Here is a 24,668-nt window from a genome sequence, read left to right as displayed (position 1 = left end):
AGTGTCACTCCCATTTCCCCAAAGTGGAATGAATTTTTATTGAGGAGAGTATTTTAAGAGTGATAAACAAAAGAGATTGAAATATCTCCTCTGTCAGGTCACTGTGACCTTAGAAAGCTAGAATAAACTATCATTTTGCAGATTTTATTTTTGTCTTCTTTTGTGGGAAATTAAGGACTTGTTTATGTTCTCTTTAAAAGAGATAGAAAACGACTGGCCTGCCCCTTCAACAGTTTGGCTTGGCAAACATTTTCCAAGCATTTCCCCTGTGCCTGGCCTCTTAGCTGGGTTGAAGCTAGGTAGAGCAGACATGGTGTAGGTGTGGCCCAGTCCAGAGTCTCTCTTTTGCTGGAACTCCCTTGGGTTGTCAGGCAGGAGGAGTGGCAGCAAAGCAGATGAAATGAGTGGTAGGCCAGGGCATCTGCTTAAAGAATTTTTTTCTAGGAATTTATGACTCATTTATGAGAGTAGGGGAAGCACTGAGCTCCAGAAAGTCAACACCCCTTACTGGATTTACCCCCCAAATTTTAATCTAATATATTGGAGTTTAGATCATTGCTTTTGCTCTTTCTGAGAACTCTGGACTGAAACTGGGACAAGGGAAGTCTTTTGGCCTCTCTAGAACCAAAAAAACCTTTGTGAAAGGCAATGTAACTTTTGCCAGATCAGGTGTTGCTGCAAATAGAGAAGCCTAGATTTCCTTCCCTTGTTTGAAGACATGGAAGACAAATTTCAATATGGTCACTTATTATTATTATTTTTAACATCTCTATTGGAGTATAATTGCTTTACAACGGTGTGCTAGTTTCTGCTTTACAACAAAGTGAATCAGTTATACATATACATATGTTCCCGATATGGTCACTTACTGACATATAGGTGTACCTTGGAGATATTGTGGGTTCAGTACCAGACCACTGCAATGAAGTGAATGTCACAATAAAGCAAGTTACATGAATTTTTTGGTTTCCCAGTGCATATAAAAGTTATGTTTACACTGTATTGTAGTCTGTTACATGTATAATAGCATTATATGTAAAAAAACAATGTACATATCTTAATTAAAAATACTTTGTTGCTAAAAATGCTGACCATCATTTGAGCCTTCATCAAATGGTAATCTTTTTGCTGGTGGAGGGTCTTGCCTCGTGATTGGTGGCTGCTGGCTGATCAGGTGGTGGTTGCTGAAGATGGGGGGGCTGTGGCACTTTCTTAAGATAAGACAACAGTGAAGTTTTCTGCATCGATTGACTCTTACTTTTGTGAATGATTTCTCTGTAGTGTGCAATGCTGTTTGATAGCATTTTACCCACAGTAGAACTTTTTTCAAAATTGGGGTCAGTCTTCTCAACCTCTGCTGCTGCTTTGTCAGCTAAGTTTAATAAAATATTCTAAATCCTGTGTTGTCATTTCAGCAGTCTTCACTAGGAGTAGATTCCATCTCAAGAAACCACTTTCTTTGCTCACCCATGAGAAGTGTATCCTTATCCATTAAAGTTTTATCGTGAGATTGAGCAATTCAGTGCCATCTTTAGGGTCTGCTTCTAACTAAAGTTCTCTTGCTATTTCCACCACATCTGCAGTTATTTTGTCCACTATGAGGTCTTTTTTTTAAAAATTGAAATATAGTAGATGTACAATATTATGTTAGATTCAGGTGTACCACATAGAGATTTGACATTTGCATACATTATGAAATGTTCACCATGATAAGTCTAGTAACCATCTGCCCCATACAAAGTTATTACAGTATTATTGACCGTATTCCTTATATTACATTCCTGTGCCTTATTTATTCTATAACTGGATGTTCGTACGTCTTAATCCCCTTCACCTATTTTGCCTCACCCCACCCTCTCCCCTCTGGCAACCACCCATTTGTTCTCTGTATCTGTGAGTCTGTTTTCATTTTGGCTTTTTTTGTTTTGTGTTTTAGATTCCACATATAAAGTGAGATCATATGGTATTTGTCTCTCTCTGTCTGACTTATTTCACTTAGCATAATGCTCTCTGGATTCATCCATGTTGTTGCAAATGGAAAGTTTTTTTTTTTTTTTATGGCTGAATAATATTCTGTTATATGTTTATATATACCACATCTTCTTTATACATTCTTCTATTGATAGACACTTAGGTTGCTTCCATATCTTGGCTATTGTTAATAATGCTGCTATGAACATTGGGGTGCATGTATCTTTTCAAATTAGTGTTTTTGTTTTCTTTGGGTAAATACCCAGAAATTACTGAATCATATAGCAATTCTATTTTTAGTCTTTTTGAGGAGCCACCACATTATTTTCCATAGTGGCTGCACCAATTTATATTCCCATCAACATTTTAAGAGGGTTCCCTTTTCTAAACATGCACACCAGCACTTGTTATTTGTTGTCTTTTTGATGATAGCCATTCTGACAGGTGTGAGGAGACATCTTGTGGTTTAGATTTGCATTTCCCTAATGATTAGTGATGTTGGGCATCTTTTCATGTGTCTATTGGCCATACGTATGTCTTCTTCAGAAAAATGTCTCTTCAGATTCTCGGCCCAATTTTTTTTTTTTTTTTTTTGCGGTATGCGGGCCTCTCACCGTTGTGGCCTCTCGCGTTGTGGAGCACAGGCTCCAGAAACGCAGGCTCAGCGGCCATGGTTCACGGGCCTAGCTGCTCCGCGGCATGTGGGATCTTCCCGGACTGGGGCACGAACCTGTGTCACCTGCATCGGCAGGCGGACTCTCAACCACTGCGCCACCAGGGAAGCCCTCGACCCAATTTTTGTTAGGGTTGTTTGTTTTTTTGATGTTGATTTATATGAGTTCTTTGTACATTTTGGATATTTACTCCTTATCAGATATATCATTTGCAAATATCTTCTCCCATTCAGTAGGCTGCCTTTTTGTTTTGTTGATAGTTTCCTTTGCTGTACAAAAGCTTTTTAGTTTGATGTAGTCCCATTTGTTTATTTTTGCTTTTGTTTCCCTTGCCTGAAGAGATAGATCCAAAAAAAATATTGCTAAGATCAGTATCAAAGATCGTACTGCCTATGTTTTCTTCCAGGAGTTTCATGGTTTCAGGTCTTGCATTTAAGTCTTTAATCCATTTTGAATTTATTTTTGTATATGGTGTGAGAAAGTGGCCCAGTTTGATTCTTTTGCATGCAGCTGTCTAGTTTTTCCCAGCACCATTTATTGAAGAGGCTGTCTTTCCCCTATTGTATATTCTTGCCTCCTTTGTTGTAGATTAATTGGCCATATAAACCTAGGTTTACTTCTGGGCTCTCTATTCTGTTCCATTGATCAATGTATCTGTTTTTGTGCCATGTCATACTGTTTTGATTACTATAGCTTTGTAGTATAGTTTCAGTTTGGGAGCATGATACCTCCCACTTTGTTCTTTCTCAGGATTGCTTTGGCTGTTGAGGGTCTTTTGAGGTTTCATACAAATTTTAGGATTATTTCTTCTGGTTCTGTGAAAAATACCACTGATATTTTGATAGGGATTGTCTTGAATCTTAGACTGCTTTGTGTAGTTAGGACATTTAAACAGCATTGCTTCTTCTAATCCATGAGCATGGTATATCTGTTCATTTGTTTGTGTCATCTTTAGTTCCTTTCATTAATGTCATATAGTTTTCCCAGTACAGGTCTTTTACCTTTTAGGTTTATTCCTTGGTATTTTATTCTTTTTGATACAATTGTAAATGAGATAGTTTTCTTAATTTCTCTTTCTGATTATTATTAGTGTATAGAATTGCAACAGTTTTCTGTATTTTGCATCCTGCAACTTTACTGAATTTATTTATTCTAATAGTTTTTTTTAAATAGCATCTTTAGATTTTCTACAGATAGTATCATGTCATCTGCAAACAGTGACAGTTTTACTTCTTGCTTTCCAATTTGAATTCCTTTTATTTCTTTTTCTTGTCTGATTGCTGTGGCTAGAACTGCTGCTACTATGTTGAATAAAAGTGGCAAGAGTGGGCATCCTTGTCTTGTTCCTAATCTTGGAGTAAATACTTTCAGCTTTTCACCATTAAGCTGAGGGTTGGTCATATAAGGCCTTTATTATGTTGAGGTGTGTTCCTTCTGTACTCACTTATTGAGAGTTTTTATCATAAATGAATGTTGAATTTTGTCTAAAGCTTTTTCTGCATCTATTGAGATGATCATATGATTTCTATTCTTCAATTTTGTTTGTTGGGAGTTTTAAAATTACTGATTCAGTTTCAATTCTGATAATGAGTCTGTTCATATTTTCTACTTCTTTCTGATTCAATCTTGGGAAATTATCCATTTCTAAGGATTTATCCATTTTTTTCCTAGGTTGTCCATTTTACTGACATAACTGTTTGTAGTCATCTCTTATGATTCTTTGTATTTCTGTGGTGTTTGTTGTAAGTTCTCTTTCTTTTCTGATTTTATTGATTTCAGTACTCTCTCTTTTTTTCTTGATGACTCTGGCTAAAGATTTATCCATTTTGTTTATCTTTTCAAAGAACCAGCTCTTAGTTTCATTGATCTTTTCTATTGTTTTTAGTCTCTGTTTCATTTATTTCCACTCTGATCTTTTTTATTTCTTTCCTTCAGCTAACTTTGTGTTTTGTTTATTCTTCTTTTTCTAGTTCCTTTCAGTGTAAGGTTAGATTGTTTATTTGAGATTTTTCTTGTTTTCTGAGGTAGACTGGTATTGCTATAAACTTCCCTTTTAGAACTGCTTTTGCTGTATCCCATAGATTTTGGTCGTTGTGTTTCCATTTTCATTTGTCTCTAGGTATTTTTTTTTTTTGCGGTACGTGGGCCTCTCACTGCTGTGGCCTCTCCCATTGTGGAGCACAGGCTCCGGTTGCGCAGGCTCAGCAGCCATGGCTCACAGGCCTAGCTGCTCCGCGGCATGTGGGATCTCCCCGGACCGGGGCGCGAACCTGTGTCCCCTGCATCGGCAGGTGGAGTCTCAACCACTGTGCCACCAGGGGAGCCCTCTAGGTATTTTTTGTTTTTTTCAATTGATTATTTAGTAGCTCGTTGTTTAGACTCCATGTGTGTATGGGTTTTTTTTGGCAGTTTTTTTCTTGTAATTGATTTCTAGTCTCATACTGTTGTGGTTGGAAAAGATGCTTGATATGATTTCAGTCTTCTTAAATTTATTGAGACTTGTTTTGTGGCCTAGCATGTGATCTATCTTGGAGAATGTTTCATGGGCACTTGAAAAGAATGAGTATTCTCCTGTTTTTTTTGGATGAAGTGTTCTGTATATATCTATTAAATCCATTTGGTCTAATGTGTCATTTAAGGCCAGTGTTTCCTAATTGATTTTCTCTCTCAGTGATCTGTGCATTGATGTAAGTGGGATGTTAAAAGTCCCCTATCATTGTGTTACCGTCAATTTCTCCCATTAAGTTTGTTACTATTTGCTTTATGTATTTAGGTGCTTCTATGCTGGGTGCATATAAATTTACAATTGTTATACCTTCTTCTTAGATCAATCCTTTTGTCATCATGTAATGTCCTTCTTTGTCTCGTTACAGTCTTTGTTTTAAAGTCTATTTTGTCTGATATAAGTATTGCTACCCTAGCTTTCTTTTCATTTATATTTGTATGGAATACGTTTTTCCATTCTCTCACCTTCAGTCTCTGTGTGTCTTTAGATCTGAAGTGAATCTCTTGTAGGCAGCATATATATGGGTCTTGTTTTTGGTCCATTCAGCCACTCTCTGTCTTTTGATTAGAATATTTAGTCTATTTACATTTAAAGTAATTATTGATAGATATGTACTTATTGCCATTTTGTTAATTGTTTTCTGTTTTTTTTTTATTTCTTTGTTGTTTTTTTTTCTTCTTTTGCTCTCTTCGCTTGTGATTTGATGGCTATCTCTTGTGTTGTATTTGGATTCCTTTCTCTTTTGTTTGTGTATCACAGATTTTTGGTTTGTGGTTACCCTGAGTCTCATATATAACAACATAAACATCTATATATTTCACTACTTTTGTCTTTTAAACTTCCTATTAGCTTTATAAGTGGTTGATCTACTACCTTTACTGTATTTTTACCTTTACCAGTGAGATTTTTTCTTACATAATTTTCGTATTTCTAGTTGTGGCCTTTTTTTCTGCTTAAAGAAGTCCCTTTAACATTTCTTGTAAAGCCTGTTTAGTGGTGCTGAACTCTTTCAGCTTTTGCTTGTCTGTAAAACTCTTTTTATCTCTCCTTCAACTCTGAGTGATAAACTTTTTGGATAGACTGTTCTTTGTTGTAGGTTTTTCCCTTTTATCACTTTGAATATATTGTGCCACTCTCTTCTGGCCTGTAAAGTTTCTGATGAAAAGTCAGCTGATAGTATTATGGGAGTTTCCTTGTACTTTTTTCTTCCTGCTTTTAAGATTCTGTCTTTATTTTTAATTTTTGCCATTTTAATTATCGTGTCCCTTCGTGTGGACCTCTTTGGGTTCATTTTGTTTGGGACTCTCTTTGCTTCCTGGACTTGGATGTCTGTTTCCACCCCCAGTTTAGGGAAGTTTTCAGCTATTAATCTTCAAATAAGTTCTCTGCTCCTTTCTCTCTCTCTGTTTCTTCTGGGACCCCTGTCATGCAAAATCAGTATTCTTGATATTGTCCCAGAGGTCTCTTAAATGGTCCTCATTTTTAAAAGTTGTTTTCCTTTTTTTCTGTTTAGCTTCAGTGATTTCCACTACTCTGTCTTTCAGATTGTTGATCTGTTCTTCTGTATCATCTAATCCACTGTTGATTCCTTCTATTGTATTTTTTAATTTCAGTTATTGTATTCTTCAGCTCTGTTTGGTTCTTCTTTATATTTTGTAACTCTTTGGTAAAATTCTCACTGTGTTCATCCATTCTTCTCCTGAGCTTGTTGAGCATCTTTATGATCATTACCTTGAACTCTTTATTGGGGAGATTGCTTATCTCCACTTTGTTTAGTTCTTTTACTGAGATTTTGTCTTGTTCCATCCTTTGGAACATATCCTCCATCTCCTCATTTTACCCAATTCTCCATGTTTATTTCTATGTGTTAGGTAAGTCGGTTATGTTTCCTGTTATTGGAGAAGTGGCCTCATGTAAGGGATGTGTGATAAGGCCCAGCAACATGCACCATTCTGATTACCAGAGCTGTATGTTCTGGGGGTATCTCCTATGTGGGCTCTGTGCACCCTACTGTTGTGGCAGGGATAACTCCTGTGTGCATGCTGATAAGTGGGGCTGATCCCTGGCCTGGTTGACTGCAAGGCCATGTCTCACGCAGTAGCTGTGGGCCAGCTGGAGGGAAGGGTAGGCTTCCCATGCAATTGACTGTTTGGCTTGAGGGGGCTTTGGGGCTGGTGCTAGCCTCCTGGAGTGCAGAACTTCCACTGAAGTCTTGTACCCCTCAAAGTCATCCAAGAGGGTTTGAATCAACTTCTTCCAAGCTCCTTTTAATGCTGATACTTTGACCTCTTACCACGAATCACAAATGAGCTCAGTAATATTTAGAATGGTGAATCCTTTCTAGGAGGTTTTCAATTTCCTTGCCCAGATCCATCAGAGAAATCTCTATGGCAGCTATAGCCTTACAAAATGTATTTTTTAAATAATAAGACTTGAAAGTCAAAATTACTTATTGATCCATGGGCTGCAGAAAGGATGTTGTGTTAGTAGCAATGAAAACAACATTAATCTCATAGCACATGTCCATCAGAGCTCTTGGGTAACTAGATGCACTGTTATTGAGCAGTAATATTTTGAAAGGACTCTATTTTTCTGAGTAGTAGGTCTCAACGATGGGCTTAGAACATTCAGTAAGCCATGTTGTAAATGGGTGTACTCTTACCTAGGCTGTGTCGGTCCATTTATGGAGCACAGGCAGAGTAGATTTAGCATAATTCTTAAGGGCTCTAGGATTTTTCGAGTAGTATTCAGTAAATAAGCATTGGCTTCAACTTAAAGTTACCAGCTATATTAACCCCTAACAAAAGAGCCTGTTTTTTGAAGCTCTGAAGCCAGGCTTTGACTTCTCTCTAGCTATGAAAGTCCTAGATGGCATCTTCTTCCAATACAGGGATGTTTCATCTATACTGAAAACCTGTTGTTTAGTGTAGCACCTTCATTAATTATCTTAGCTAAGTCTTCTGGATAAGTTGCTTGCAACTTCTGCTCAGCACTTGCTGTTTCACCTTCTGCTTTTATGTTAAGGAGATGACTTCTCTCCTTAAACCTTTCCTTAAACCAGCCTCTGCTAGCGTCAAACTTTTCTTCTGCAGCTTCATCACTTCTCTCAGCCTTCACAGAAATGAAGAGAGCTGGAGCCTTGCTCTGGATTAGGTTTGACTTAAGGGAATATCGTGGCTGGTTTGTTCTTCTATCCAGACCACTGAAACTTTCTCCATATCAGCAATAAGGCTGTTACACTTTCTTATTATTTGTGTGTTCACTGGAGAAGCACTTTTAATTTCCTTCAAAAACTTTTCTTTTGCATTCACAACTTGGCTAAGTGTTTGGTGCAGGAGGCCCAGCTTTCAGCCTATCTTGGCTTTCAACATGCCTTCCTCACTAAGCTTAATCATTTTTAGCTTTTGATATAAAGTGAGAGACGTGTGACCCTTCCTTTCACTTGAGCACTTAGAGGTCATTGCAGAGTTATTAACTGACCTAATTTCACTTTTGTTGTGTCTCAGGGACTATAGAAGCCTGAGGAGAGGGAGAAAGATAGGAGAATAGCTGGTTGGGGAAGTGGTCAGAACACACACATTTATTAAGTTCACTGTCTTACACGGACAGAGTTCATGGCACCCCAAAACAATTAAAGTAGAAACATCAATAATCACTGATCACAGCTTATCATAACAAATACAATGATAATGAAAAAATTTGAAATTTTGTGAAACTTACCAAAATGTGACACAGAGACATGAAGTGAGGAATAGCCATTAGAAAAATGGCATGACAGATTGGTTCCATGCATGGTTACCACAAACCTTTAATTTGTAAAAATGCAATAAAGCAAAATGCAGTAAAATGAGATAAGCCTGTACACAAGATTTTCTGTTTGCTGTCTTTCTTGGCTCATCCAGCAACAGTTAGGTGAGCAAGAATGGACATGAGCATTTGCAGGCCAAATTGTGACTGTGAGTGTGCTGGGCTGTTTTTATTCAAATGACTGGTGTTAACTCCACAGAAGTCTAAGTAGTCTTAGAGATAAATTCTTGCTTACATGCACAGTAAAGAAAGAATGCGAGTAGTTGAAAGTTTTATGGAGTTAGAGGACTAGGGTTTTTCAGGGGGATTGATTGAACATTGAAATTATCAGCTCTTCATCAAATATTTTTAAACATGCATTATTATTATTCTTTTCTGTTGACCATGGGGCCAAAGTTTTGTTTACATGAGTTGGCATAGATTTGTGTTTGAAGAAACAAAAGAAGGGAGGGATTGAAAACAAAACTACATAGAAATGGAAGTTTGGGGCTGTATTTCATGTTTTCTTTTACCCTTGATATTTAATAAAGATTATTTTCCTTCTGTTACCTTCTCCTGTTCCAAGGTTGTTGCCCCAGGCATGTTCTCTGGAAATGGGAACGATATGCATTTACCATCTCCAGATTTAGGTATTTTCCTCACAGTGCTGGTTTCTCTGCTTATCTGGGATATTCTGGGTATGAGCCTACAGTTTAGAACCTTTTGAGCTCTTGGGTTTAGACAGTTCTCAGTGATGTGTGAAGGAAGTTTGAATTGAATATTGTCCACAGGTGAATAGGGTTTACTTCTGGCTGAAGATATAGAACCTCAGTGACCCAGATAATAATATAGAAATGACCCAAATGTTAGGAACTTAGCCTGTGCAAACCCTGACTTCAGAACATTTAGTGCGACTTTGTATAAAGATTCAGACCGGGCTTCCCTGGTGGCGCAGTGGTTGCGGGTCTGCCTGCTGATGCAGGGGACGCGGTTTCGTGCCCCGGTCCGGGAGGATCCCGCATGCCTCGGAGCGGCTGGGCCCGTGAGCCATGGCCGCTGAGCCTGCGCGTCCAGAGCCTGTGCTCTGCAGCAGGAGAGGCCACAACAGTGAGAGGCCCGCGTACTGCAAAAATAACAACAAAAAATATTCAGACCTTCTATCATCCATTAGCGTAATACACTGATTATGGTGTTCCAGTGACTTGATTCTTGGGAGTAACATTTACTGCTACCAACCAACGATTTTAAAAAATCCTTCCTGTGGGGAAGGATGCCTGTGGGGAAATCTGAAGTTGTTCCCTGGGTTTTCCCCATTTGGTTTTGGGAAGTTTCCATGATTTTATATAATAACATATAACAATTTAGATTTTTCCATTTTCACTTTCGACATAATTTCGTCCCTTATTCTTTCTTTTTAGGGTCTACCTCTAAATTAACAAACAGTAGAAATTGTCTACTCCATTTAGAAAGCATTCTGAACAATTTAAGCTAAAAGAACACTTTGTTTCTTTTGGGTGGGTATCAAGAAAATTATATATATTTATAAAATTCTTTTCCAGCAAGGGTACTTAAAAGCATGTATTTGAAATTAAGGGTTTTTTGAAAAATGGAGCTGTGCTTAACAAAATAGTCTTTTAAAAATTTTACAAAGGGAGTGTTTACTAAAAGCACAGGAAATTGGTGACAGGCAGAGTTTGTCTCTGATAAGAGAACAGATAGAGACCATAGAACAGAACAGATAATAGAAGATATAAGACAATGGAATAATACCTCAGACTGGCCTTTTATGACCACTAAGTAGTACAGAAATATATAGTTCTTTGTGTGGAGAATAATTTAACTCCAAATATGATATAACTTCTTACTCTCTGTTGGGTTTTATTACACTAAGATCCTGACCCTTTTGGACATGAAAACCTTGTAACTATTTTGGTCAGTGTCATTTTACAAAGGGTTAGATACTTACAGTGAAGAAATACATTGGAGCTATTTTGGACCATATTGGTGCTTATTGTTTTGTGGATGTGTATCAGTGTATCTACCCATGGGGAAAATGGTACTGTAGAATAAAAGCATACTATCACTCTAAGACACTGATGAAAGAAATTAAAGATGATACAAGCAAGATGGAGAGATATACCATGTTCTTGGATTGGAAGAATCAACATTGTGAAAATGACTATACTATCCAAAGCAATCCTTACCATAATACACATGGCTTAAGATTCATGGGGGAGGGTGTTTCTTTATTCATGCAAATTTTAAGATAGGAACTTCCAAAGATGTTTTAGGTTTGTGAAGATTAAAAAGTATGGTTCCACTTTCTCCACTTTTCATCCCTGTTAAAGGCCAGGAAATTTGCACCATTTTTTCCTCCATATTTTACTTTTCTACTCCTTACACAGTATGAAATCAGAATTACTAGGCACAGTCACATTTGGGTATCCCCATGCTTATTAAAATTGGAACCTTGGAATATTTTAAACACATAAACCGATTGTTGAGTTTGTTAAAGGGTTTTGTCAAAATTAGAGATAGTTAGTTCATTGAATATTTTATGAATATTGAGTATACCTGCTGCGTTCCAGGCACTGTTCTAGGTCCTGGTTATACAAAGATGAGCCAATCATGGTCACTGCCTTTAGGGAATTTGCTCAGAGGTAGAGAGAAATTGGTGAGCCTGTATTTATAATGCATCTGCCCAAGATGTAAGGGGAGTACAAGGAGGGACATGTAAATCAGACTGGAGGGTCTCTGAGGGCTTCTTAAGGAAGGTAATGCTTTATTCGTGAATTGAAATATAAGTAGGAGTTAGCAAGATGGAGAAGGAAGAAAGGGAGGGGAAGTATTTTCCAGGTGGAAGAATGTGTGTGTAGAGATGATTATTAACAAATTGGTCACGTGATTTATAAGTATATGTGTATTTTTCATATCTTGCATTTCATATGGAAGAGGAAGTCCATTTTCATCCCCAAAACTAAGAAATTAAAATTTAACTCATAAGTAATTTTTTTCTGCAGTCTTTAAAAATACAGCAAAATAAAAGAAAAAGAGAAAAACACAGTGCATATTACATGTTAACATAGTACAGCAAATGTACCAAATTTTGTTTTTTGCAATAAATCCAACATTATAAAATAGGACAAAAATTGGAATTTTTAAAATGAAAGATTACTATGGATTCACCAACTCACTGGGATGAATATCTTTATAAAACTAAAAATGCTATTAATAATTAAAAAAATACCCTTATGTTATTTGTAAATTCAGTTTTTTGTTGGTTATATTTCCTTAAATCAAGGCATTCCTGCTTTTGAAAAGTAGTAATATTTTGCTATGAATCTTATAGCTTAAGCCTTAATTTCTGTGGGTCTGGTATTATCATCTCTTAAGTAGAAAACAAATGTTCTATTAGATGATACCTTTAAGGGGCATAGAAATCCTCGGAACGCTATCAGGAAAATAAAATTAATATCTCCCTTGTTTCATTTATGTGCCTTTTAATCAAGGCAGATTTCAAGGAGGAAGACAGATGTTTCTCCATTTTGTTTTTCTTTAAATGTACTACTTGGGATTTGAAGCTTCTGCACTTCTTCTGTTTGTTTGGATTTTTTTTTTTTTTCCCATGGCTTAATCCCAAAAAATGGAATAAAAAATTTAGCGAAAGCTTTGTTGTTTGAAATTGCAGGGTGCTGCGAGACTTATTGCAAATCCCTGATGTCTCCCTGTCTGCCCTCAATTCTCCTATTTTTGGTAATAATGCAAGCAGTCATTTTAGAAAACTTTGCTTTGTTCATTTTACTGAGCCTCTTCCAGCACCATGTGCCTGAAGCAATAGCAGCCAGCCACAGCCAAGGTCCTAGGGCATAAACTCAGACTTCATCTTTCTCAAATGCTGCTACTTGAAATTTGCATAAACGTTGAAAAGAAGATTAAAGGGGCCCTCTATGCCTCCTCTTCACATATTTTAGGAACCCCAGCCATTCAAGGCATTAAAATGTCTTTTGAGTCATCAGGGGACGTAAAAGCGCAAACAGATGCCATCCTGCAGACAGAGGGAGCAGGATATGAAAAAAATCATGTGAGATAGACAACTGAGGCTTATTTGAAGAGGCTGCAAAGCAACAAGTAATGCCAATTTGAAACGATTACATGTTAATGCAACAAGTGAAACACGTTTGAAGGCTGCTCAGATTACACCGGCTGGGGTGCAGACTTAATTACTCATGTTAGAGATTCCTAAAACAAAGGGAGGCTTTTAAACCAGTGATATGTAGCTGGCATGATACTGAAAAGCCGTGGAAAACCTAGGTAAATGCCTAGAGGAAGTTTTAAGGACAATTCCATTAAGTCTGGAGATCTTGGGCCTGTCCCTAAATGGGCAAATTCCTTAGGCACTGGAACTGGTAAAAATCAATGACAGTTTATTCTGTTGTTTGCAGTATTTATATACAAATGAGGCTGATAAACTTTACTAGAACCTTGTCTGGACTGAGTTATACTTACTGCTAAACAACAAAGGTTTGTGTTGTATTTCTTAAAGGTTCTTTCTGGAGTGATTCTGAAATTGATATTGAGAGGGTCTGCTAAAGGTATACAGTAAAAACAATTTTTATTTTACTCCTATTTATCTTAGAGTCATTTGGGTAGGTCATTTTCTGTCTGTCCCTATTCCTAACTTCCCTAGATTGTGTGCACCATGAGAATAGGAATTGTTTGTTTTGTCCCTGTTTGCTTTTCATGCAGTGCTTAGTAGAGGGCCATACTCAGAGTAGTCGTTCAACAAGTAGTAAAAGCACCATGTTAAAACTGAATGACATTTTTGCTCTTATATCGTGTTATTTTACCTTTCATGAATCACTTCTCCCTGTGCTTGCCGTGCTATACCTTTTTTTTTTTTTTTTGAGCAGTGAGTGACTTTTTTTGTAGTAGTTCAGGATCTCTTTTACTAGACCTTTATTGGTGGCAACTGGGAAGAATTTATTCCATTTATTGATATGTCCTAAATTGCTTAGGGCTCTTCTATTTTTCCAGATTTCTCAGTTTGTTAAACTGGGGTTTGATTGATATAACAAGTTCCTCTAAAGCCACCATTTATCATGGAATCAATTACAAAGAATTTAAGTACCTACTATGTGAGCAGTCCTTTTAGGGCTCTTACTCTGTGTCAGGCATTGTTCTAGGCTCTTTAAATGTATTAATTTGGTTCATTCTTGCCAGGGCTCTGAGAGAGATTATTTTGTACATGAAGAAATGAAAGTACAAAGAGGATACAGAGATAGACAGTAAACGGTGGGGCTGGAATTCCAACTGAGATCCTGATTTCAGCATTTATGCTTTCAATCACTAAACTATATTGCCTCAAATATACAGAAGAGAAGAAATAGTTTCTATCATCTAGGAACTTAAAAGTGTAAAAGCCGAGAGAGTTAGGAGACAATACAGAATTAAATGCTAAATTGTGAGTTATGAGTGTTACAAGGGTAGGGGTTGGCCTGTGAGGACAGAACCGTCCAGGGGAAGCTTTGTGGGCCAGGCAGAAGGTGAGCTGGGCCTGGGAGGAAGGAGCAGAATTTAGATAGTAAAGGGGAAGTGGCAATCAGAGGAAGCTGAGATACTAGTGGAGGCAAGGAACTGAGTTCACAATGGTCTGTTCAAGCAAGAGGCTGCATTCAAAGCAGTTCGAGGTGAAATGCTGGGCGCATAATGTAGGCTGCGATCTTGAAGGCCAGGGTGAGGGCTTCGACTGGAAGAAGGAAGGAATGACTCGTCCCTGGAAGAAAAAGTGCCACGCTTGGCTCTGTACCTACTGAAGGTACTGCATCCACCTCTCAACTGGTTCTTCTGAAGCCAAGCTGAGAATAAGTTCTGAAAACTGAGTAAGAACTGAAAGCCACTGCAGATTAGCGAGTGGTGGACTGACCCTTGTAACATTGTCATTCTGGGAGGTTAGATGGGATTAGAATAAAGTCCTTACCATTTGCGGGGGAGCTGAGAAAATGAGTGGCTTCGGCCTAGTCTGAAATGGGGTGACTTTCATAAGCTTATATAAGAAAGGAAGAAAAGCCTTCACACACTGGAACATTTAACAGTCTTGACTTTTTTCAAACACAGATCTGGTTGTGTTGTCTTCCTTGCTTAGAGCAGCCCAGTAGTTCATGCTCACCCTTAGAGTAGAAGCCGTAATCTAACCCCTGCCTGCCTTCCTTGCTGTTTCCTATTACCCTCCCTGTTGTTTAATAATTTCTAGCCATACAGACATGGAATACCAGTCTCATTCCATCTCCAGGCCTTTATGCTTGCTGTTTCTTCTGCTTGGGATCACTGTTTCCCCATATCTTCATGATTCTTGTTCATTTAAGTCTTAGCTCAAAGGAAACCACCTGAGAGAGGCCTTTCCTAGTCACTTTATCTAAAGTAGGTCCCTACACCTCCAGCCTTCCTGATTACGTTGTATCCCATAACAGGGTTCTGTTTCCAATAGAATCTCTCACTTACCGCTGTGAGATAATAAATAAATTTACTTATTCATTATCTGTCTTTCCCTAGTAGAAATAAGGTTCATGAGGACGGGGACTTTATTCTGTTAACCATGGTTTCCCTGACATCAGGGCCTGCACCTCACATAGTAGATGCTCTGTAAGTACTTTTTTTTTTTTTTTTTTAATGAATTTGGCTGCTCCCTGAGGCTTGTGGGATCTTAGTTCCCCGACCAGGGATTGAACCCGTGCCCTCGGCAGTGAAAGTGTGGAGTGCTAACCCCTGGACCTCCGGGGAATTCCGTCTGTAAGTATATTTCTGAGTATTGGAAGACTAGTCCCCAAATATGCAGTAGAGAAAATGTGTGAAAATTGGAAATATTCTAGATATTGTGTCACATTGCCAAGTGATGGAGTGATGAAATTGGAATCCACTGCTTCTTTTTGTTTTTGCCCTTTTTGGGGGCAGGGGGCATGTACATATATGAGATTGATATTCATCAGCCAGCATTTATTGAGTAACCTCTGTAGCTTAAGATGAAAATTCGGGAAAAAGTCACTCCTTTTGTGAGTGACTGGTTTCTCTGAGTCTATTAAAACATCAGTTTAATGTCTAACTGATATGATGGAACTTTTTACTTTACACATATAAAGCTGCTTTTAATTTTATTGTTAAATTTAAGTGTTTTACGTTGGAAAAAAAGTAAATTGAATTTTGAAATGAGATCTTTCCCAGCCTCACTGTCATGGTTTTTAGTTATCAAAGTTTTAACTTCTATATTTATGACAAATAATTACAGTATTCATTTAGAAATAGCCTCTGAGCAAAGTTGTGAGTCTCAAATTTTACTTGGTTGTCGTTGCTTTTATTCATCCAGGCCATACATTGTCGTCTACATCATCCAGGACTTCTGGTGGATTATATAGTCTCAGGGGATTCCTTAAAGTGGACCACCATGCCTTAGTACAGGAGTTGTGTCCAAGTGTGGCTCCTCAGAGTCGCAGCATCAGTATCACCTGGGAACTTGTTAGGCATGCACACTCCCAGGCCCCCTTTAGACTGACTCACTCAGAAACCGGGGTGGCGGGGGGTGGAGTCCAGCACTCTGTGTTTTAGCAAGCCCTCCAGATGATTCTGATACACACTAAAGTTTGAGAACCGTGGCTTAGTAAATGTTAAGGGTTCAAGGTAGCATGATCCTACGGACCAGCCAAACGGCATTAATTATTAGCCTTGTGAGCCTACCTCCTTTTTGGTCCCTGAATTTGATTGGTTCACTAAGGCTAGGCTGTGAAGTTATTTTCTAGATTGACTGCCACATATTGACTTTAGGTTGTTTGTATTTCTCTGCACCTGTCACTGTAATGATTTTCCGAGATGCTTAATAGGAACAGACTGTGATTTTTTTTTTTTTTTTTTGCTTGCACCCATGGCTTTCTGAGTCATGGGTGGCTGGCTTCTTTTGTCCTTCTGGATAGATCTCTCTAGGTACCAGGCATGCCATTCATCTGCTTTTAATGAGGGAGTTGTCACTGTTGGATCACAGGGGATCCTTCAGCAGCATTTAGTTTACCCCAGTTTGGTTTACAGGTTGGGAAATTGAGCCCCCATGAGGTTGTGCTTTTCTTGCAGTAGTGCAGCTAGTTTGTGGTAGAGCCAGGGTTTCAGGACTCCTGACTCCCTCCACTGCCCCAGGATTCCTGCAGGGGGAGGCCAGAGCTGTGGCTTGCTCTGGGCCTGCAGGACATTCCTTTCCTATTTAAAGAAAAAAGCAAATAGAAAAAAAGTCAGGAAGTTCTCACTGAAACTAATAAAAGTGTCTAAAGAGAATAAAAAAATCAGTTTGAGAACTTTGGTATGGAGGAAATAACCTGACATTAACTGTTTTAATTATAGTTGTTGCATTGGGCTTATCAGTGTGGGAAGAGGGAGCATTTGAGCCCTACAGGGAAGTGGGATATGGACAACAAGATGACCCTCTTCCTGAATATGCCTGCGCAGGCTGCAGCCTAGTGACTGCTTGTGTGATACCAATAGCTGTCATGGAGCCGGAGCTGGACTCAGTAAGGCCCAGCAGTGTCACAGCTAGTGCTATGGAGGAATGCCCCATGAGGAGGCCTCTTAACCTCCTTGGCCTTCACTTTCTAATACGTGGGTATAATAATACCTATTTTGCCCATCTTGAGAAGAAAAATGCCAGATGGTGGGAAGCAGTGTATTACTGTAGTTAAGAGCACAGACTCTCTCATGAGATCCAGACTCCCTACGTTCAAATTCTGGTTCTTTCACTCACTGTTGTGACAATAGGCGGGTCACTTATCCTTTCTGTGGGACGGGTTTAATGAAATTAACTACTTCATAGGGTTGCTGGGAAGACTGAATTAGTTTGTGTAAAGGGCTTAGAACAATACCTGGTATTTAGTAAGTGCTATGTGTTAGCTGCTATTGTTATCACTAGTTTTTAAAAATATTATTATCTTAAGAGCTGAGATTTTTGTAAACATATTCTCAAAGGGTTTCATCACTTGATAACAGTACTGGGCATATAGAAGGCTCTTATGCAGTAATCGTTAATGGAGGAGCTGTTCTAACATCCCAGCTTGTGCCTGGGCCCTGCTGTGAGAAGAAGCTGATTTTGATGCCCCGGAAGGGCAGACCTAGAGCCTCTGATATTGCAGTTTATTCATAGAGTGGTACTCACAGAGGAAACTCAAAAGTGGAGACTTCTCGGTTTTGCTTTCAGGTATTTATACATGAACCATCCTAGGAGATGAAGATCTTAATAATCTTCCAGAAAAAGTTCATGGACTTCAATTTTGATTTTTATTGTTTGACAAGGTTTCTTTCTGTCTTGCCCTTCCACTTGTTATTAGTATTCTTGATAAGCATTTTGGTGATGAAAATTCCAACTCTAAAAGCTAAACAATCAAGGTGCTGTAATTATCCAGCAAATGAGGCTTTGGGTGGCCTTCCTCCTCTTCTGGCTGAAATCAGTGAAAGTTTCTACTATTGCTGTTTATTTCTGGGTAGTCTGCTTTTGGGAGGGATTAACATGATGAAGTACCTCTTTATTAAAGGGACTAGGGTTCAAGAATTTGAGAATTATTGTTTTATTTATATATATAAAATGAACTTCTCATTTTCTTTGCTTTAATCCCCCCTCCTCTACAATCTCTATTTATAGTCTACTCCCCATCTTTGTGTGAGCCCCTTAAAGTTAGAGATTATGTTTTATTCATTTCTCTATGAATTCCATTTCCCCTTTTTCCTCTGGATCCTAATGTAGTGTCTGGTACACACTAGGCTCTCAAATGCAGTTTGTTGAATGAATATTATTGATGTTTCTGATTATTTCTTGAAGTGGCCTGTTTTGAAACTTCACCTGAGGCTTAAGTAATTCATTAATATCATGGTGACCTAGTATCTACCCAGGTCTTCCTAAATATTCATTGATGAATCCTTACATTGCTCATCTGAAGTATCCAAATCCCAAGATGCTCATGGCATATCATGGATAGTATAGCTTTAATTTTCTTAGTATCATTGGGAAATAAGGATGTAACAGCCAGAGAGATAGAGGCACAGAGAATTAAGAGTATCATTCCGGACCACAGAACAGTTATCGTGGGAAGAGACTCTTGGGATGAGCTTCTGTACTTCTATGACCGCGGGAGCCAGAAGATAAAAAGATGATTAAGACTCTAAAGGGAAACCTAAATCAAGTTGGATATGGGAATGAATGTTGACCCGGATTGGATGATGTTTCTCTGATGTCTGAGGGTTATGACTAGTGACTTATTTCTAATGTGTATTTGTTTTTGTTTTTAGCATTGCAGTGTCGGGACGGCTATGAGCCCTGTGTAAATGAAGGAATATGTGTTACCTACCACAATGGTACAGGGTACTGCAAGTAAGTTTTTCTCTGTTTTTTTCCTTCTTTATGTATTTTATTTTTCCTCAATAGGAAATTGGACAAGATTTGGTAATACTGCTCTATTTTTAATACCTCTGTGAAATGTTACTGGTTCTCTAACTTTTCTGATGTAGTTTTTGTGGGGGATAAGGATGTGGATGCCAGATAAATGGTTAATAAGAACTTACTGTCTTATCTTTTTCATCATGAAAAAGACTTTCAGTGAGTAGCTAGTTAAATATAGTGAGTACATTCTTTTACATTTTCAGTTTAAGGTAAAGCCTCAGAATCGCTTCTCAACGTGTTAGCTGTGATCTTGTTTTAAAGTCAAACCAAATAGATGTTAACTTTAATTCTGCCTACTGTAAGTAAATACTATGTGAAATACTAAGTAAATCCATGTGAAACTTTTATCTAATATACAAAATCAATTCTGAAAGAGAGACTGTGAGAGAAGATGCACACATGCTTGTAGGGATGGGGTGGGGAGCAGGGGCTGTGGCTGAACGTCATTATATAGGTTTAAAAGAATAAGGATGAGGAGTAGATAGGACTGGGGGTTTAGACTAGTCCTCAGGAGCATTCCTTTTCTTTCTCTCTGATCATCCTCTAGTGTAGCCATACTTTTTGTTTGAGGAAACCTGTGAGGTAATCTCATAAATTGCTTCTCTAGGTTGCCTATGGATAATTTTTTTCCCTCTTCAACCTCAATTGAAAATTTTTGATAGGAACATGTTTCCATTCTATTTCTTTAATGGAAAATAAGATTTGGCAATATAACATTTATCTTCTTTAACACTTTTATGGGATATATTTGTTCTTTGCTTTGGTAGAAGTATTTGCTTGCTAAGCATTTTTTAAAAAATTAATTAATTAATTAATTTTGGGCTGCATTGGGTCTTCGTTGCTGCGTACAGGCTTTCTCTAGTTGCGGCGAGGAGGGGCTACTTTTCGTTGCGGTGCGGGGGCTTCTCTTGTGGAGCACAGGCTCTAGGCACGTGGGCTTCAGTACTTGTAGCACGTGGGCTTCAGTAGTTGTAGCATGTAGGCTCAGTAGTTGTGGCTCGCGGGCTCTAGAGCGCAGGCTCAGTAGTTGTGGTGCACGGGCTTAGTTGCTCCGCGGAATGTGTGATCTTCCCAGACACAGGGCTCAAACCTGTGTCCCCTGAATTGGCAGGCAGATTCTTAACCACTGTGCCACCAGGGAAGCCCTTGATAAGCATTTGAAGTGAGTTTATCCAACATGGGTTTGTTTCTTTTCTGGATATTTAACTGAAAAACATAACTATGATAATGACATTTTTCCAATCAAGTCTTCTGACGACAGGATCTAAGTTCTTTAATGTTATGAACAAGAATTTTCCAAGTCAGAAAAAATTTTCTTCACCAAAGTGAAAATATTTTAAGCTGTGATGACAGTAAAGCTTAACAATAGGTTGTTTGGATTGGAATAAATATAACATTGGAAGTGAAATTTTTTATGTAACTGATTATGGGCTGTTCACTTAGTTTTTCTAGCTGGGAAAAAAAATCCAACCAAAAACATGTGATGTAGTCTCTTCTAAGAATGGAAACATAACTGGAGATAATAAGGAAAGGAACTTAGTACCTTAGAATTGGCCACTGAAATCTTGTTAATCTCTTTGGCATCTGGTGTCTTAGTTACTTGCTTTATTCTATTATTTATCTCTCTCGTGGTAGTTAACCCATTATACTATGATCATTTGTTGATGTGTTGGTTTCTCCCAGTAGAGTGTGAAGTCCTGGTCTTGTGTGCTTTTGCACAGTTAATGCCTAGTACAGCGCCTGGTATGAAGCTAGCGCTCAACGATATGTTTCTTGAACCGAAAGTGCTCAGTAGATATCATTCACATGTCTTTAAATCTGTTTGTCTTAAATAAGTAGAAACTGTCCTTTCCTCTGAGAATTTTGTTGGCTTCGTGTAGCATTCAGGATGGTAGTACTATACAGAGAGGCAATTTAGTTCTATTTAGAGATAATTCAACTTGGTGACTTATGTAGGGAGAATTTCAAATACGTTCTAAGTGTTGGCCTACATATTTGTGGTCTGACATGGGGAAAGAGGGCTGTAGAGGAGACCAATCTCTGAGCACTTACCAGGAATGGACACTAAGGGACATTTCGGGGAGAAAACAGATTTGTGAGCTGTTAGTCTCAGACTCTGCAACCAAGGTGAGAGAGACAAAGTTGACCCTAGTTTTTGGAAGAAGCATTGCTAGGAAACAGGGAACTCACTTTGTGATTGACAAAAATGGAGCTGCCTGAATTCTGTCCCTGGATACTTGTTAATTATTGATGGGGTGGGTTGCTTATGGATATAGTTCTGGATTTAGTCCTGGACATCCCTCAGATGTCTTCCAACCCTGTTGTGAGGGAAACAAGCTTCTAGAGAAAAGGAGAGTAAGGGAATAAAATGGGCAAGGCCATCTTTTCGGGAGACTGATGGGAACAACAAACCTTGTAAAAAGAGAATGTTTCTCTACTTCAATAAAAGTAATGTTAGCATCTTCAGGAGTATCAGTGTCTACATAAGTGGACACAGGAAAAGCAAGAACAATATCAGGGAAGCCAAATCAGTCGTCCTACGGTGCCATGCCAGCCAACCTCCACAGAACGTTAAGAAAAATTTAAGTAAAAGTACCTTTTATTTAGCAGACCCTTCAGTATATCTTCACCAGCTTTGCTTTTTTTCCCTGGGGAAAGAAGTTACTCCAGCTTGCTCAGTAAACACTGTTTTCACAAAATGTTAATAAATATTAGAACACTTAGAAGGTTTATAAAAATTACATCAGATATGCAGGACCTATGATTGTCTTTTTATCCGTGAGATTTTGCTTAGTGGATTAGGAAAAGAAAGCTGAGGCCAAATTTTTTTTTACTGGGGTGGGTGGGTAGGAGTTAATGGAAAATGTTTTAAAGTAGAAGGTATCTGACTGTCTCTTTAAAGAGCATAATGTTATTGATTCAGCTAAATTATAATTGTTGTTTATGGAAGTTGTAGAAATCCTTGATAAGATCACATTGACAGATGAGGGTAAGTACTTTTAAAGGTTCGTTTTGTACACAGCTCAACTGTTTTTTCTAACTGTTAAGAATCTAAGTACTCTATCAGTCTGTGATTAGATTGGGAGCCAGACAAGGAGAAACGGTGTAATCTTGCATAAAACTCAATTATTGCTCCTAAATAGTTGTTGTCATATCTTAATAAAGCCCTCTCACTACAGAGAGATAAAGCATTTCATTCTCTCGCTTGTCCTACTGGGAGGTGTAAATATATAATTAAATTTGGCTGTCATTAATCACTTTCAAGTTGTTTTCTCAGGCTTTCAAATATAAACCACTCCAAATCCCACTTTGATTAAAAATCGTGGGCAACTCAAGTTCACTAGAATGTTGGGGGTGGGTGAGGTTATGATTTGTATAATTCACAAAATGTGTATTTTTAAGGACGCATTTATCATAGTTATTTAAAGTCCTTGTTTGCCAGTTCTTTAACATCTGGGTTGTCTTTGGACATGTTTCCATAAACAGCTCTTTAACTCGACTGTGGGTACAGTTTCCCTTTACTTCATGTTTATGGTAGTTTTTATTGTTTTCTGGACATTGTGAGTGATGCATTTTAAACTTTATCTTCTACTAAAGAATGTTACTGGAAGATCACCTTAATGCTATTTGGGCTGTGCTATGGGGGGTCTGTTATGCTTTTAGTCTGGTGGTGCATCTTGGTCTAGACTTGGGCTTTAGATATAATCCTTACTCCCAAGATATGACCCCTCAGTGGGTTCAGTGAAAAGCATGAGGTTTTTACCATATTCTGGGGTGTATCCCAAGCCCCTCTAATTTGGTAGGATTTAAAGTAAAACCTCTGACTCCCTGGAACCATGCTCAGCTTTTCAGCCTTGCAGCTCTTGCTTTCCATTGTGTTCCTAAATATCATCTTGTGGTGGAGTTATATTACGTATTTTCGGGCTACCTCCTCCGTGGTTCTGTTTTTTCCAGGATTTCTCCTCCTCAAATTTCAGCTACTTTGACAATTCTAGACACCTTTGACTCTTTAGCTCAGTAAGACTTGCATTCTCTGCTTGCTTTCTGTTTCTCTTGTGCTTCATGAATTGGGGAATACTCTTCAGGGAAAAAGGTGTATAAATGCCTGTTTCATATACGTAGTTTGTTTTATGCTTCGAGGCTCGTATCCCTTCTAATTTCTGCCCGCTTTAATTGCTCTCTGGTACCTTTAACATTTTGTCTGGAGTTTATAACTATTATGAACGGGTGAGTTGATCTAAGTTACTCTGCCATTACTTTTAATGGTAAGAATTATAATCTTAAAGGAGTCTTTCAAAGTTTTCTACATACCACTTGGGAGGTAACTAGCACAATATTTGTTCAACAATGGAAAGTCAGCATGAGCTATATAGGCTCCTGTGGATGGGTGATTGCATTTGAGAATCTACTTTTTGCCAACGTATCTAACTAGAAACTACATTTTTTTTTTTTTTTGCGGTACGCGGACCTCTCACTGTTGTGGCCTCTCTCTCCCACTGCGGAGCACAGGCTCCGGACGCGCATGCTCAGCGGCCATGGCTCACGGGCCCAGCCGCTCCGCGGCATGTGGGATCCTCCCGGACAGGGGCACGAACCCTTGTCCCCTGCATCGGCAGGCGGACTCTCAACCAGTGTGCCATCAGGGAAGCCCTTAAAGTAAATTATTATAAATAGAAAATGTTATAAAATATAACTGTGTCACATTTTACCTAAAATTTATCTATTAGGTATAAGAAACGTTAAACTTTAACAACTAACAATTTTCCTTGCCAGGATTAGAGAGTAGTGTTGGTGGTCCAGGCCTCCAAAAGCCATCGAAGAAAACTGGAGCCATCGCCTTCTTTGTCCTCTTGATAAGTTTCTGTATAGTTGCGAGAGAATAGAGATACTCAGAATCTTCCAGAGCCTTGCTTATAGTAGAGGATGCGTTATCAGTGTTTGTGTTGTGGCCATACTGCCCTAGAAAGGCATTTTCAAAAGTCATGACTGACTCAGCATTTTCCCCTTTCACTCACCTTGTTGGTGAGTGCTGTTCAGGGGCAGTATCAGATCAAAGAAATGCACTGGGAAAAATATCAACTGTTAAATCACTTTCTCTTTTTCTGCTGAAACTGGTTCTGCCAGCAAGGTTCCTTCAGTTGAGATAAATTTAAGGCAATAGTTCAAAAATCAAAATTAATGCAAAAATTATGATTAAAAATATCCAAATTTTTAAAAAAGATAAAATTAGTACTGCTGATTTTTTTTTTTTGTGCCAGGCTCCTGTATGGTT

The 24,668-nt window shown here is 38.3% G+C and overlaps 1 protein-coding gene across 2 annotated transcripts in view; it reads left to right on the top strand.

Moving 5' to 3' along the window:
- NOTCH2 (notch receptor 2) overlaps nucleotides 1-24,668 on the top strand; it is a 176,553-nt gene that overhangs the window by 33,310 nt on the left and 118,575 nt on the right. For both annotated transcript variants that reach the window (XM_032627827.1, XM_032627818.1), the window contains exon 2: nucleotides 19,246-19,327. In XM_032627827.1, the coding sequence (XP_032483718.1) occupies nucleotides 19,246-19,327 (82 nt within the window). The remainder of the gene's footprint in view (nucleotides 1-19,245; nucleotides 19,328-24,668) is intronic.

Source organism: Phocoena sinus, chromosome 1 (assembly GCF_008692025.1).
Source record: "Phocoena sinus isolate mPhoSin1 chromosome 1, mPhoSin1.pri, whole genome shotgun sequence".
NCBI classification, from domain to species: domain Eukaryota; kingdom Metazoa; phylum Chordata; class Mammalia; order Artiodactyla; family Phocoenidae; genus Phocoena; species Phocoena sinus.
The sequence above is the reverse complement of the archived record's forward strand: the minus strand, read 5'-3'. Positions and strand labels throughout refer to the sequence as shown.